Source organism: Pteropus medius, unplaced genomic scaffold (assembly GCF_902729225.1).
Source record: "Pteropus medius unplaced genomic scaffold, Ma_sr-lr_union100, whole genome shotgun sequence".
Lineage (NCBI taxonomy): Eukaryota > Metazoa > Chordata > Mammalia > Chiroptera > Pteropodidae > Pteropus > Pteropus medius.
The window spans coordinates 35989198-36003120 of record NW_024340849.1 but is presented as its reverse complement, the minus strand read 5'-3'; the positions used below and the strand labels follow the sequence as shown (position 1 = coordinate 36003120).

Sequence of the window (13923 nt, the reverse complement as noted above, 5' to 3'; positions counted from 1 at the left end):
GAAACTGGAAAATATGCCCCCAGCACTAAGTGTAGCGGAGAAATTCTGCCAACCTGCACTCACAGGTAGGTGGGCACGAAGACTTAGTAGAAGTTGGAGCCGCAGGCTCGAGGACTTCCGGGCAGCTCGTGGGAGAAGGTGCGCGGGCACACTTCCGGGTGGCCTCCCGAGGGTTCCGATCAAGTGCTTCCGGGTAGCACGTGGCCACGGGAGCGGCTCCTAGGTCGGCCTCTGCTGTGGTAGCATTCGACGAGAGTGGGAATCAAGGCAGCCCTGAGCGATGGCGTCTCGGTATGACCGCGCAATCACTGTTTTCTCCCCGGACGGACACCTCTTCCAAGTGGAATATGCCCAGGAAGCTGTGAAGAAAGGATCCACAGCGGTGAGCGGGCAACTTCATGACCACCGCCCCGCCTGGCCTCAGGCCTTCCTTACCCCACTGACCCAGTCTACTCGGTATAGGGGGACAGGAAGGAAAGTCACCCACTTGTGAAAATTGCTTCGTTCCTTTTATTGAGGGAAATAATGTTTCTGAAATTTGGGCTGGAAGTGGCGGAGTAAAAGTTGATAGGTTCCGTAGGTTTCTGTTGTGCAGCTGCCTTTTTTTAACGATAGCCACAGGCGCAAAATGTGGGTGCGTGCGTGCGTGTGTTTTATCAGTCTTGACTCTAGAAGAAATATTGATTGTTTCTGATATAAGGAAAGAAAAGATCTCTTTCAACCTCTAACAGCCTACCTGAATGCACGCGGTCCACTTTCTTAGAAATTCTCATAGGGATGGAAAAGTAAGTTTCTTCGGGTACAGAGCTGTTGTTTAATCATAATTATAATATAAAGTAAAAATTGATCATGCCTGTCCCTGACTAAGTCGATGTAAAGTTAAATCCTTGTTGGCGAGGAAACAGTTAAAACGGCTAACCCACTGATCATTTTCACCTGTTGAAAATAATTGTCCTGATATTTGCACCCAAATATTTGGCAGCCTTTTAGAGTCTCTAAGCCCCAAGCATCTGCACTGTTTTGCCACCTTTTTTTTTTTTTTTTTTTTTTTTAGTTTTTAAATAATACTGAAATTCTTTGAGAGATTATACCCTACTTTAAATTTACCTATGCACATTTCTGAAAAACTTTTACTCAAGGTAGCAGTAATACTCCTGCCAAGTTTTTAGTTATATTTAATAACAGTGGTTTATAAAAATGAAAAAGGACAAAAGTGCCCTGGTGACCAAAGATCAATTATCCCAAACCTTCCAAGTCCTAGGCTTCGAAATCAGAAAGATCCTATTTTTTAGGTCTCAAATTTCATGAACATGTGCATTTTGGAAATTGAGACACTAGTTATGAGAATACAGAGTGCATTTCCAAGTGTAACAGTGTCTGTATTTTCTCTCACTTTCCATACCAACTTAGTTATGGAAGGAAATAATTCACTTTTATTATAAATCTATCAAATGAAAAGTGGTAAAAGAAAACACTGAAAGAAACATCATTTTTTAAAGTATTTTTCTATTTAATGGGGCCCACTAGTTTTGCTTCTGTTTTGTAAGTAATTTTTTTTTAGAATTGTAAATTTAAGAAAAGCCTGATGTAGCTTAAACCAAAAGGGTACTATTTTGATAAAAACAAAAAGTTATATAATCCCCAGCATGGCGTGAAGCATATGGTTAGAAAATAATGCCCAAGTTTTAGAGCCTAAAATAAAAGGAGTAATGGGAGTAGACGGGGGTATAATAAGAAGCCACATTGGCTCATTTAAAATGTTTTAAGAATGCTATAGAACTGATTGATAGTTCCTTTGTAATGAGCTGTAAAAGGGTAAGGATATAAAAATACCTATACCGGGCATTTTTAAAGATACATTGGAAGGATGAGACAGTTCTGTCTTAGGATTCTGAAATTATAATTTGCACTTTTGTGTGGAGTTATTCATTGTTTCCTTGTGCTATGAACTTTTATATAGAGTAGAGTTTATAATGGCACTCGTTTATTAAAATATGTCAAAGAATTAAAATATTCTTTCTATAAATGATATTTGATATGAGTTATAAATAAGCCAAGGTTAACCAGTTTTTACCAGTATGTGAATATGATATTATTTAGTAATACAAAAAGTTTTATGGGCCACAATTAGAGGCCTTGGATTTTACCTCCTTCTTGATGATTATCTTACAGCATGAGGTGAGGCAGTGACCTGTTTTCTTTTTGCCTTAGTTCCCTTTTCTACAAATGAAAAATATCTTTGAATAACATTTTGGAGCAGTATTATCTTTATTCTTGTGGAAAAAATGAATCCTTCATGATGTTCTCAAGAAAAAGATGTATTATCATTCCTCATTCTGTCCTTTCCCTGACCCTAAACTGTTATTAGCTCCATATTTCCTATGTTATCAGATCTCAAACTCCACAGTCTGGCCATCAATGTCTTCTATAATCCTTATCCATCTTCTTTAATTAAGGGAGCAGCTTCATGGTTTCACTAATATATGCTTCTGCCCTTGTAGGTGGGAAGAAAAGAAAATACCTTTCTTTCTGCCATTCTCCATCTTTACTTATCTTCTAAGATCTGCACACATTTCTCCTTCATGAAGCCATCTCTGTTCCACTTTAGTCATAGATATTTCTCTTCATCTGAATTTATAATCTGTAACAGAGCATTGTACAGTATTTACTATTTGCCCTCAAATTTCTTTAATTTCAGGTATATTTAATAGTGTTCTCACACCAACTAGATAGATCTTTGAGAATCTAGATGGTGTAATTTCTATTTCGACTACATGATATACAATGGAGGGGTTAGGAAGGAAGTGAACTAACATTTAAGGAATACTTATTTTATACCAATATTTTATGTACATTATCTAATGTTAAGAATAGTATTTAATCCCCTTTTATGTCTGTTGAATCTACAATTCAGAGCTTTCATAACTTGCTGAAGGTACCCAGCTAGAAAATGATGGTGCTTATAGTCACATTTAATTTTTTCTAATTCCAAAGCCTCTGCTCTCTTCATTGTATCATTCAGTTTATTCAATAAATATTCACGTATTAATTAGCTATCATTATCATAAATGTAGAACTCAGGTATGTATCATGTAAGGCAATTGACTTCTCTAAGCTTCAATTCCTTTAACAGTAAGATAGACATTAAAATAGCACATGCTTCATAGAGTTCATGCGACAATTGAATGAAGTAATAATACATGTTAAGTATCTTGTACAGTGTCTGCTTCATGGCAAGTACTATTATTATTGGTAGCTATTATTATTTACTATCCCTTTGTTTTCTCTTTTTTCTTCAATGTGTCTGTGGTCTTCCAGCACATTCATTTATTATTTCAAGACATTTTTATTGAACACCTATATCTGCCAAAGGTGGTACTGGACCCTAGGGTTTCATAATGAGAAAAGAGACTCCATCCCTGTCCTCAAAGAACTTACTCTCTAGGAGTAACGTTAAATGATCAACAACAAAGCATAAATTAGTATTATAATGGTGAGAGTATGGAGCATTATGGGAACTCTAGGTGTTAGAGAGGTCTGCTTGAGGAAGTAATGTTTAAGTAGACACCTGAGAGATGAAAGATAACCAGGTAAAAAAAGTGGAAGGGAAAAGAAGGAAGAATATTTTAGACAAAGGAAATAGCATGTGGGGAGACCAAGCAGCAAAGGGCAACTATATTCAGAATTGCTGAAGCAATGGAAGAATTGGACAAGATGAAGCTAGAAATGGGCTAGATAATGGAATGCCTTTAAGAGAATTAGATGCCTTGAGAGTTTTGATGTGGTTATTGTCATTCTCTAGATTATTGGTGTTTTCTTTCTAGTAACAGACTGAATTTGTCCAATCACAGAGGTACTCACATGACCCAGGTAGAATCATAATTTTCTATCCTGGTCATAATGATGAATATGTGATTCAAATCTAGCCAATATAAATCAAGTCTTAGGGCTTTTCTAACTGGAGATAATGGTAGCTTTTTTCTCTGAGAGACTGTTAGAATGTGAGTCCAAGTTGCTGGTGGCCATCTATTTTTCTGTTTAAAGAAGTCCTCTGCATTAAGAGTAAATATTACAGTCCGTAGATCCTTCTGTCCCAAGTCCAGCTATGTGCTTAGTTTACCTAGTGATAAATGGTCCTTATTAATACAGATTTTAAGTAGAAGAGTGCCACATTCAGATTTTCCTTTTTTTCATATTTTTATTTTTCAAAGAGTCTCAGGTGACAGTGTGGTCAGTGAATTGGATGAAATCAAGATTGGAAGCAGAGAGATCACATAGGAGTCTATGGAAGTAGTCCAGATGAAAGATGCTAGTCATTTTTACTAAGGTTGGAGCAGAAATGAAAATAAGGCAGAATTCAGAGAAACTTTAGCAGTAGAGTTTATACAATCTGATGATTATTTGGATGGTGTTATGGAGACAGGGGAAGGAAAGAAGAAGGTATTGAAGAAGGAGAAATCAAAGATAATGCTTCCGTTTCTGGATTTCACCAACAGAGTGCCATTTTCTAGGGAATATGAAGCACTAAGTGTGAGGGGATGATACCTGAGATTGAGATGCTTATGGGAACTCTAGGAGGCACCCTCTATAATGGCCTCCAGTGATCCCCATCTTCTGGTGTTCATGCCCTTGTGTAAACCTTCCCCTGGATGTGGTCAGAACCTAGTTATTCACTTCTAAGAGATAGTATAGGCAAAAGTGATGGGATGTCACTTCAGAGATTAGGTTACAAAGAGATGGTGACTGAACATTTTGTTCCTTTGCTTTTCTAGTTTTGTTTTTAATTTAGGTGTGGATATTAAATTTTATCAAATGCCTTTGTAGCTTTTATCATTTAATTTTTACTATGGAATTGTTTTACTTGGGACTATTTAAGTTTCAAGCATCAGAAATACAGCTCACAATAATTTAAGCAAAAAAGCGAATCTACTGAATCAAGTACCCAAAGGGAGCAAGGGTAAACCTTGCTTTCAGGCTCAATTCAGTGGCTGCTAGGATCTTAAATGATGTCAGCAGAACTGATGCGTCTCTCTGTGTGTATCTCTCTCTCCCTTCCTCTCCGTCTGCATCCCTTCCTCTTTCGACTTGTTACTTTCACTCTCAGACAAGACCTCTCTAAGTGGTGACTCCTAAATAGCCCTAGGCTCCACACTCCAAGCTCTTTGTATGACAGAAAGAACTATCCTGTTTTCCAAATATTTCCAGTAAAACTTTAAGGATTTACAATTTAGATAGACTGGTTTACATTACAGCCCCACCTAAAGATTCAGTATTTCTCCAAGAACAATTGAAGTACTGTTATTATCAGAAGGCCAAGAATAACAGTTCTCTACTATCCACTATGACATTTATATTAAAATATTTGCTTTTATTGATATTTCTAAAATTCCTGGAATAAACTACACTCATTTGTAATATATTGCTATTTTCCTATAATTCTGGATTCTATTTGTAAATATCTTGTTTTGAATTTTTAGCATCAGCTTTGCTAAGTGAAAATCCTTGGCATTTTTCTTTATTTAGAAAGTGTTGTATTTGTCAGATTTTAACATTGTTACATAGCTCTCCTAAAAAGAGGAACATTTCCATTTTGATCTATACCATAGAATAATTGAAATAGCATAGGAATTACCCATAACAGAAGATTAGAAAGAATTCATTCATGAAACTTCTGATACTTGTTTTTGAGGAATAGTTCTTTTCTGAAATTATCTCATGTTTGTTAGTAAGACTGAGTTTCTTTTCTTAAGTCAGTATGGGCAGTTTTTAATTACTCTAGTTTGTCATCCTTTTCAGTCAGGTTTTTGAATTTCTTAATTTAGGGTTCTAATTTTTAAATTCCATTTTCTCACTTGATTATATATATATGTATATATATATATATTTTTTTACTCTTTCTGCCTTTTAGCTATGCTAACTGAGGCATCTTTTAAAAATATTTCTTTTAAAAACTATCTTTTGGTATTATCATTTTTTTTTTGTTTTCTCCTGAATCATTAATTTCTGGTTTATCTTTATTTCTTTCCTTAAACTTAGCTTAAATATTTTTATTCCATTATGGATTTCTTGAATGAACTTTTAATTTTTTATTTCATTTTATAACATGAGATTATGAATTTTCTTCTGAGCATAATTTTGTCCACATACGAAAGATTTTGATATTAGAATTTTCATTATAAACATTTTCTAGATTGTATGTGTTGGCAGTTTTGTTTTGTTTTTTGAAAAGAAAAAAATTATATATACGAAATGCTTTGAATTTGGGCCATCCACATAGGTAATGGGGTGGTAGATGAACTAAGAGGAAAATGGGTAGCCCACGGCAGCTGTAGGTGATGGGAGCAGGGATCGAGGTGGGGGTTGTTTTGGGGGTGCGACCCCCCAGGGCTTTCACAGCCAACATATTCAGCTTGCATTTCCTCGCCTCTGGCTGAGGCCAGTCATATAAATCTGCACCTCTCCCCCAACTCCCTCCTTTTCTTCTTTCCTCCTTCCAGGCCCCACCATCTCAGGGATGGGATGTGCCTGTTGCCTGTAACATAACCCTCCAAAAGTCAGCTCTGCACACAACTCCCTGGCTACAGTGGTGCCTGTGTGCAGAGGCACTCTAATGAACCAGCCTGTTGGCAGTTTTAATTTCTTTATTAAGTCAAAATTTGTTTAGGTGAGAGCTATAAAAAAATTATTTTGTTGTCTTGTGATCAATGAATTTGATTTATTTCAATTTGGGGAAAATATTGAATTTTTCTTTGAGTCTTAATATACGTTAATTGTTATAATGTCCCATGATTTAATAAGAAGGCATGTTCCCTGTTGGGTATGAAATTCAACATGTGCCTATTAGGTGAGGGTGGGTTGTGGAGGGAGGGTTTGCTGGTTTTAGATAGGATGGTTAGGGAAGGCCTCTTGAATAAACTGACAGACTTGAATGAAGTGAGGGAACAATTAGAGCAAAAGCCTTAATAAATTGTTTCTGTTTTATTTAATTGAAAAATATAAACTCATGTCTAGTTCTATATTTAATCTGTTCTATAGTTTTACTTCCAGAATGCTAATTCAGAACACACCTTTTTGCATAGTTATTCTGCATAAAACAGTAGTAATATCACATTTGGCCACAAGGCAATCACAAACAAATACCAATATCAAAATATTTAGATTACCATTGTAATACAGAATTTAAGTTCTCATAAATTATTCTTGAACCCCTGAGAATGTGGCATGTTTCTCCAGAAGTCCCTGTTTGGGAACTACTACCCTTGTACATTATTCTTCAGATTTTTTTTCCATTTCCTTACCAAGGGAAGTGCTAGAGGGAAGAACAGTAGTGATTCTTTTTGCTATATTTCTGTTTGATTTGAGACTATGACCTAGGGTGAGGGCCTTTGGTCTTTCTCTTGGCTGCTTATGACCCCAATTCCTGTTCTTCCAAATTATGAGATACATGAGAGAGATTTCAGAATGTTATCTGCTTAACTTTCTGTGCTATTTCTTCTTCCACCAGTACTAGTACTGCCCATTCTATAAGGAATCTACATGGATTCCCAGCATCTTCTTTCATTTTGGTTTAAATGGTTCTATATTTAGATTGCAAATCTTCAGGTGTATTGTACGAGATTTGAACACTCATGTAGTTTCAACATTTAATTTCTACCTATATTTCTTTTTTGCTTTGAGTTTGGGGAATGGACTTAAACTAAGACTGGATCTATGCAATGGTTTCCTTAAAAGTCTACTTTTTCACTTTCATTGAATGTTTAAGGAAAAGCCTTTTCCTATAAGTCATGTGTTAGAATAATTTGATTTAATGTTAACACTGACAACTAATTATGTTTTTTAAATGACTTGACAGGTTGGAATTCGAGGTACTGATATAGTTGTACTCGGGGTAGAAAAAAAATCTGTTGCCAAGCTTCAAGATGAAAGAACTGTGAGGAAAATTTGTGCTCTTGATGACCATGTCTGCATGGCTTTTGCAGGTACTTATTGACCTACAATAATGATACAGAGTATCTTGGTGTAGTAGGGTAACACCTTTGGCCTCTCTACAGCTGTTGTGCTGTATTTATACAACATATGGAGTTATACTACATTTCTTATTAACTGCAAAAATATACCTTATCTTTTCTGGAAAATCATAACTCTGTAAACCAGGATTTCTGATAATTAGCTTTGATAAAACATAAATCTTAGAAGGTATATGTTATATTACCTTAATTATAACTTTAAGTAGTTGTTTTCTTTTTAAACTTTATTTTTATATAATTTTAGATACTGGGAAATTACAAGAAAATAGAGTAGTCTCCTTTACCCATTACCCAGTTTTCCCCAATGGTAACATCTTCAAAAACCGGTAAACACTGTTACAAGCTACAGAGTTTATTCAGATTTCACCAATTTTACATGCACTCATTTGTGCATGTGTGCGTGTGTAGTTTTATTAGACTTACCACACGTTTAGATTCCTGTAGCCATCAACATAATCAAGATACACAACTCTTACATTACCACTATCCATGCTATTCCTCCTCCACAACTCTAACCTCTGGCAACCACTAAACTGTTCTCTCCTCCATCTCTATAATTTTGTCATTTTGAGACTACTATATGAATAGAATCGTATGGTATATAACCGATTCATATTGGCTTTTTTTTTTCATTCAGCATAGTACCCTTGCAATTCATCCAAGTTACTGCATATATCAATAACCTGTTGCTTTTTATTGCTAAATAGTATGCCATGGTACAGTGTCCTTCAACTGCTGAAAGGCATTTGGATGATTTCCAGTTTTTCCTATTATAAATAAAGTTGGCGTGAACTTTCATGTACAGGTTTTTATGTGAATATAGGTTTTTATTCTGGGGTAAATGCTCAAGAGTATAATTGCTGGGTCAGATGATAATGCATGCTTTGTTATATAAAAAACTGCCAAATTGTTTTCCAAAGCAGCTGTATTCTTTTACATTCCTACTAGCAGTATATGAATGATCATTTTCTCTGCATCCTCAGTAGCATTTGATGTTGTTACTATTTTCTATTTTAGACATCTGTATAGGTGTATAGTGATATCTTATTGTGGGTTTAACTTGTATTTGCCTTATGGCTAGTGACGTTGAACATAATTTCATGTGCTTGTTTGCATCTGTATAGCAAACAAGACATGTTTCTTGCGTTGTTGTGTTTTGTTTCGTTCATTTACTAATCAGAATTTTATATTGAAGTTAAAAAACCTTACTGACCAAAAAATAATGTTTATCTTACTGTCTTAAAAAAGGAATTATCGTGCCACAAAACAAGTTTTAATAAAGTTTAAAAGGTTAAAATCTTACAAAGTATCATTTCCAGTCAAAATGGAATAAAATTAGAAATCAACAGCAGAAGGAAAATTGAAAATCAATAAATATGTGGAAATTAAACAATACTCTTAGTAAATCCATGGGTCAAATAAAAAAATCATGAGAAATTAGAGCATATCTGGAGACAAATGAAAATGAAAACACAACATGCACAGTGTATGGGATACACCAAAAACCATGATAAGAGAAAAATATATAGCTATAAATGCTTATATTTAAAAAGATTTCATTTCAACAACTTAACTTTTCTTCTTAGGAATTAGAAAAAGAAGAACAAACTAAACCCAAAACTGGCAGAAAGAAGGAGCTAATAAAGATTAGAGCAGAGATATATAAAATAGAGAAGAGAAAAACAGTAGAGAAAAATCAACAAATCCAAGAATTGATTCTTTGAAAAGATCAACAAAATTGATAAACCTTTAGTCAGATGGACGGAGAATGAAAGAAGGCTTGACTAAAATCAGAAATGACAAGGGGTATGCTACTAATGATGTTAACAGAAATAAAAAGGATATAAGAGAGTGCTATGAACAGTCATACACCAACAAATGAGTTAGCCCAGAAGAAATTGAGAAATTCCTTGAAGAGTACAAATTATTTGAAGTTATTCAAAAAGAAATAGAAAATCTCAACATATGTATCATAAATAAGGAATAAACCATTAATCAAACACCTCTCAACAAGGAAAAGTTCAGGACTAGATGTTTTCACTGGTGAATTCTACCAAACATTTAAAGAAGAGTTAATCATCCTTCTGAAACTCTTCCAAAAAATCTAAAAAGAAGGAATACTTTCAAACTTAATCCATGAGGCCAACATTACCCTGATACCAAAACCAGACAGAGATACTACAAGAAAACTACAGTTCAATATTCCTTATAAATATTGATATAAAAATCCTCAACAAAATACTAGCAAACCATATTCTAGCATATTAAAGGGATTATACACTATAACTAAGAGGGATTTATTCCTGGAGTGCAAGGATAGTTCAACAAATGAAAATCACGGTACTATAATACAACGAAGGGGAAAACTACATGATCATCTCAATTGATGTAAAAAAAGAATTTGAAAAACTTTAACAGCCTATGAAGATGAAAAAAAAATTCAACAGACTAGGAGTAGAAGAAAATAACCTCAACATAATAAAGGACATATATGAAAAACCCATAGTGCACATCGTACTTAATGGTGAAAGACTGAAAACTTTTTCTCTGAAGATCAGGAATAAGTCAAGAAAGTTCACTTTGAAGACATTATGCTAAGTGAAATAGTCACAGTAGGACAATTACTATGTGATTCCACTTATATGAGATACCTAGAGTAGTCAGATTCATAAAGACACAAAGTAGAATGGCAGTTACAAGGGGAGTTGGAGGTAGAGGGAATGAGAAGCTTTTGTTTCATACATTGAAGTTTCAGTCTGGAAAGATAAAAAGTCCTAGAGATAGATGGTGATGATTGCCTAGCAGTGCAAATATACTTAATTCCACTGACCTATACATAAAAATGGTTAAAATGGTAAATTTTATTTGATATATTTTTTACTACAATAAAAATTTTTTTTAAAAGGAATGATGTTAATATAAATGATGGAATGCTGTAATTTCTGGTACATATACCTTTCTGACTTTAATATAAAGATAATTTTTAAATGTATATAACTTTTGGCAGAGTAAAATAAGTATTTACTAATATTCTCCTTACATGTTAATTGATTTTTGAAAATGGAAAATACCTAAATGTCTATTATTAGGGAATTGGTATAATGAGTCATGGTACATCCATGCAATTGCTTAAAAATACAAGTTCTGGAATCATACCAACTGGATTCTATGACAGACTCAGTATCCACTACACCTGTGACTGTGGGCAAGGTACTTAATGCTCTTTGCCTCAGTTTAGTCATCTGTAACATGAGGTTAATGATAGTATCCACCTTATTGATTTATTACAAGGATTAAGTGAGTTAATACATAAGAAGCGTTTAAAGCGTCTGGCATATGTGAGTATTTAAAAAATATAACTGTTACCACTACTCTTACTACTTCATTATCATCACCACCATCATTATCATCATCATTATTATTTAGTGGCAGGTAAAAAAGGAGGTAGTAAGATCTGTATGTGTTGACATGTATCCATAATATATATTAAAAATAGATTGCTAAAGAATATAAATAACAGTTTTGTTTATATATTATGGAATTATATGGTACCTCTTATTCCCTCTGTTGGAATATTTTATAATGGGCACATATCAGAAATACAGTTTCATTTTGAAAAAAAATCACATTTTGTTGTTGTTGTTATAGTGTGCTTTTAATGTTAGGAAAACAGCCCTTAGGAAAAAAAAATCAAAGAATTTTAAAAAGACAGTTTTTCATGTAGCATGTGGAATTCCACTTAATAGTAGAAATTTTACATTATGATAGTATCTGCAAGGTAAAATTGTGGCATAAAGTTGAAAGCACTAGATGACACACTCATTCTGTATAATTGCTTATTTATAAACAAAGTGAAATTGAAAATTTCATTTCTCTTTAAATAGAATTTGTCCTCTTTTTCCTAGCCATTTAGTATTGATTAGTGTAATTGCTACATTGGTTAAAAACAGATAAATACACAGAACTATGTTACTCATATGACTTGGCAAATTTATCACTAATTTTCTTTCTTTGAATGACATATTACTACTTTCTGAGTGTGATGTTTTTATGTTTCCATCATTTTGGGGTCATATTTACATTGTAAAGGGAAAATACTCTCCTATCTGATCATATTTAGAGTGAAGCTTTTAATTCATAAGATAGGCCAAATCAATGTCCTCCCATTTCTTTCTCTCAGGTAACATTTGCAGAGAAGAGAAATCTGTTTCTCCTCCTTTAACTATCTGATTGTAATTTACACACTACCCATGAGTGTTAGGTTGGTTCTTAACAGTGGCATATTCTGACAATTGTTTTGTTGTTGACTACAATTAACCATCTTCGGGGACTGGAAATTCTTCCAGGTGTGTAGAAACCTGATATAAAATTAGGTGGAAGGGGAACAAGAGTATGTGACTGCAAAAGACTAATGGTTATATGAGAAATGGCTGTTTCAGAGATTTTGTGAATGAACTTTTTGGGCAATGTTGCATTAAGAGAGTGGGGAAAGAAACAAAATGTCCGTGAAGTCTTTGATAGAAATGTTTGCAATCATTGCATCTGTTTAAGTTTTTTGTCAATTTTTTAAAAATAGAAACATTTATTTCCTTATAGAAGTTTTGGGAATTAATTACAGGATGTTTGGTATGACAAAAGTAAGACTGACAAAAGTTTTCTTTTTCTGTTTTAACATTCTTGATTCCCTAACCTGTAATCTTAGAGAAAATGCTGAGAAGTGATGTCATAGTTACATTGAATGAAATTTGATTTTCTTTTCATAAAACGAAATCCAGCTTCATCGTTTAGGTAATAGTATATTAGTTTTTGAATCAAGATAGGCCATCAACCTTTGAACAGTCTGCCATTGATATCCTCCCCAAAAAAGTTTTAAAAAATATGGCTACAGAGACTTTTTAAAAATATTTAAATCACAATAACCAGCCCAGCTACTGTGAATTAAACCACTTTAATCTTTGGGAAATAGTTTAACATTAATATTAACTATTATTCTTTAAAGCCATTTTTTTAAAAAATAAATAAGAATGCATCAAATTAAGTCCTGAAGGAAATAAATCAGAATGTCAGATGAGTGACACTCTATTTTACCAATTCTTTATAATGGACATATATTGAGAAAAACAAAGGACATTATAAGAAAGGTTTTATAGCTAAAAACCTTTGACAAGGAAAAAAGTTGTTTTTTTTTTTGTAATGTATCAATGACTTTTATAGGACTGACTGCTGATGCCAGGGTAGTGATAAACAGAGCCCGTGTGGAGTGCCAGAGTCATAAGCTTACAGTCGAGGACCCAGTCACTGTAGAATATATAACTCGCTTCATAGCAACCTTAAAGCAGGTAAGCCAGTATTCCAACAGATTTCTTCAGGTTTTTTCCTTTATTGCTATGGATCCAATCATGGAAATACTATAGTCACTTCAATCATTTAGTCTATTAAATATACTAAATTCTTTATTCTTTTTCACATTTATTTCATACTCACACTCTTAACCTCCAGTAAAATGGATTGACTTCATCACTAGGAATCTCAAATCAGTATCAATTCTAAGAATTATATTACAATTTGAAAGAGCAATAAATCTAATCATTAAAGGGGATTTCTTTACTTCTGGAGATAATGAGAACCATTTTTTAGAGTTTATACCCATGATTCTTTCACCTAGAAACCAAACCAATTGATTAGGTTTAGATGTGACTTCTGAATCCATGAGTAGATACATGGTTTGACATTTAGTATAATCATAATGTATACAGTATTTTTTTATTTATTACTATTCTATGTTTCTTATATATGTCAACATAGTCTTTATACTTATTCTTACTAATTATATAGGCATACCTCATTTTATTGCACTTCGCTTTATTGCGCTTCACAGATGTGTTTATTACAAATT

General features: G+C 33.7%; 1 protein-coding gene across 3 annotated transcripts in view; it reads left to right on the top strand.

The window, feature by feature from the left end:
* The first annotated feature begins 269 nt into the window (after positions 1-269).
* The window catches only part of PSMA8 (proteasome 20S subunit alpha 8), a 33170-nt gene continuing 19516 nt past the window's right edge, over positions 270-13923 (top strand). Inside the window, exons 1-4 of one of the 3 annotated variants that reach the window (XM_039844028.1) lie at positions 281-382; positions 7853-7979; positions 11548-11557; positions 13234-13366. In XM_039844028.1, coding sequence (XP_039699962.1) covers positions 281-382; positions 7853-7979; positions 11548-11557; positions 13234-13366 — 372 coding nt within the window. Of the gene's footprint in view, positions 383-7852; positions 7980-11547; positions 11558-13233; positions 13367-13923 lie in introns of all 3 variants that reach the window. The other 2 variants (XM_039844038.1, XM_039844018.1) reach the window with 2 other exon arrangements.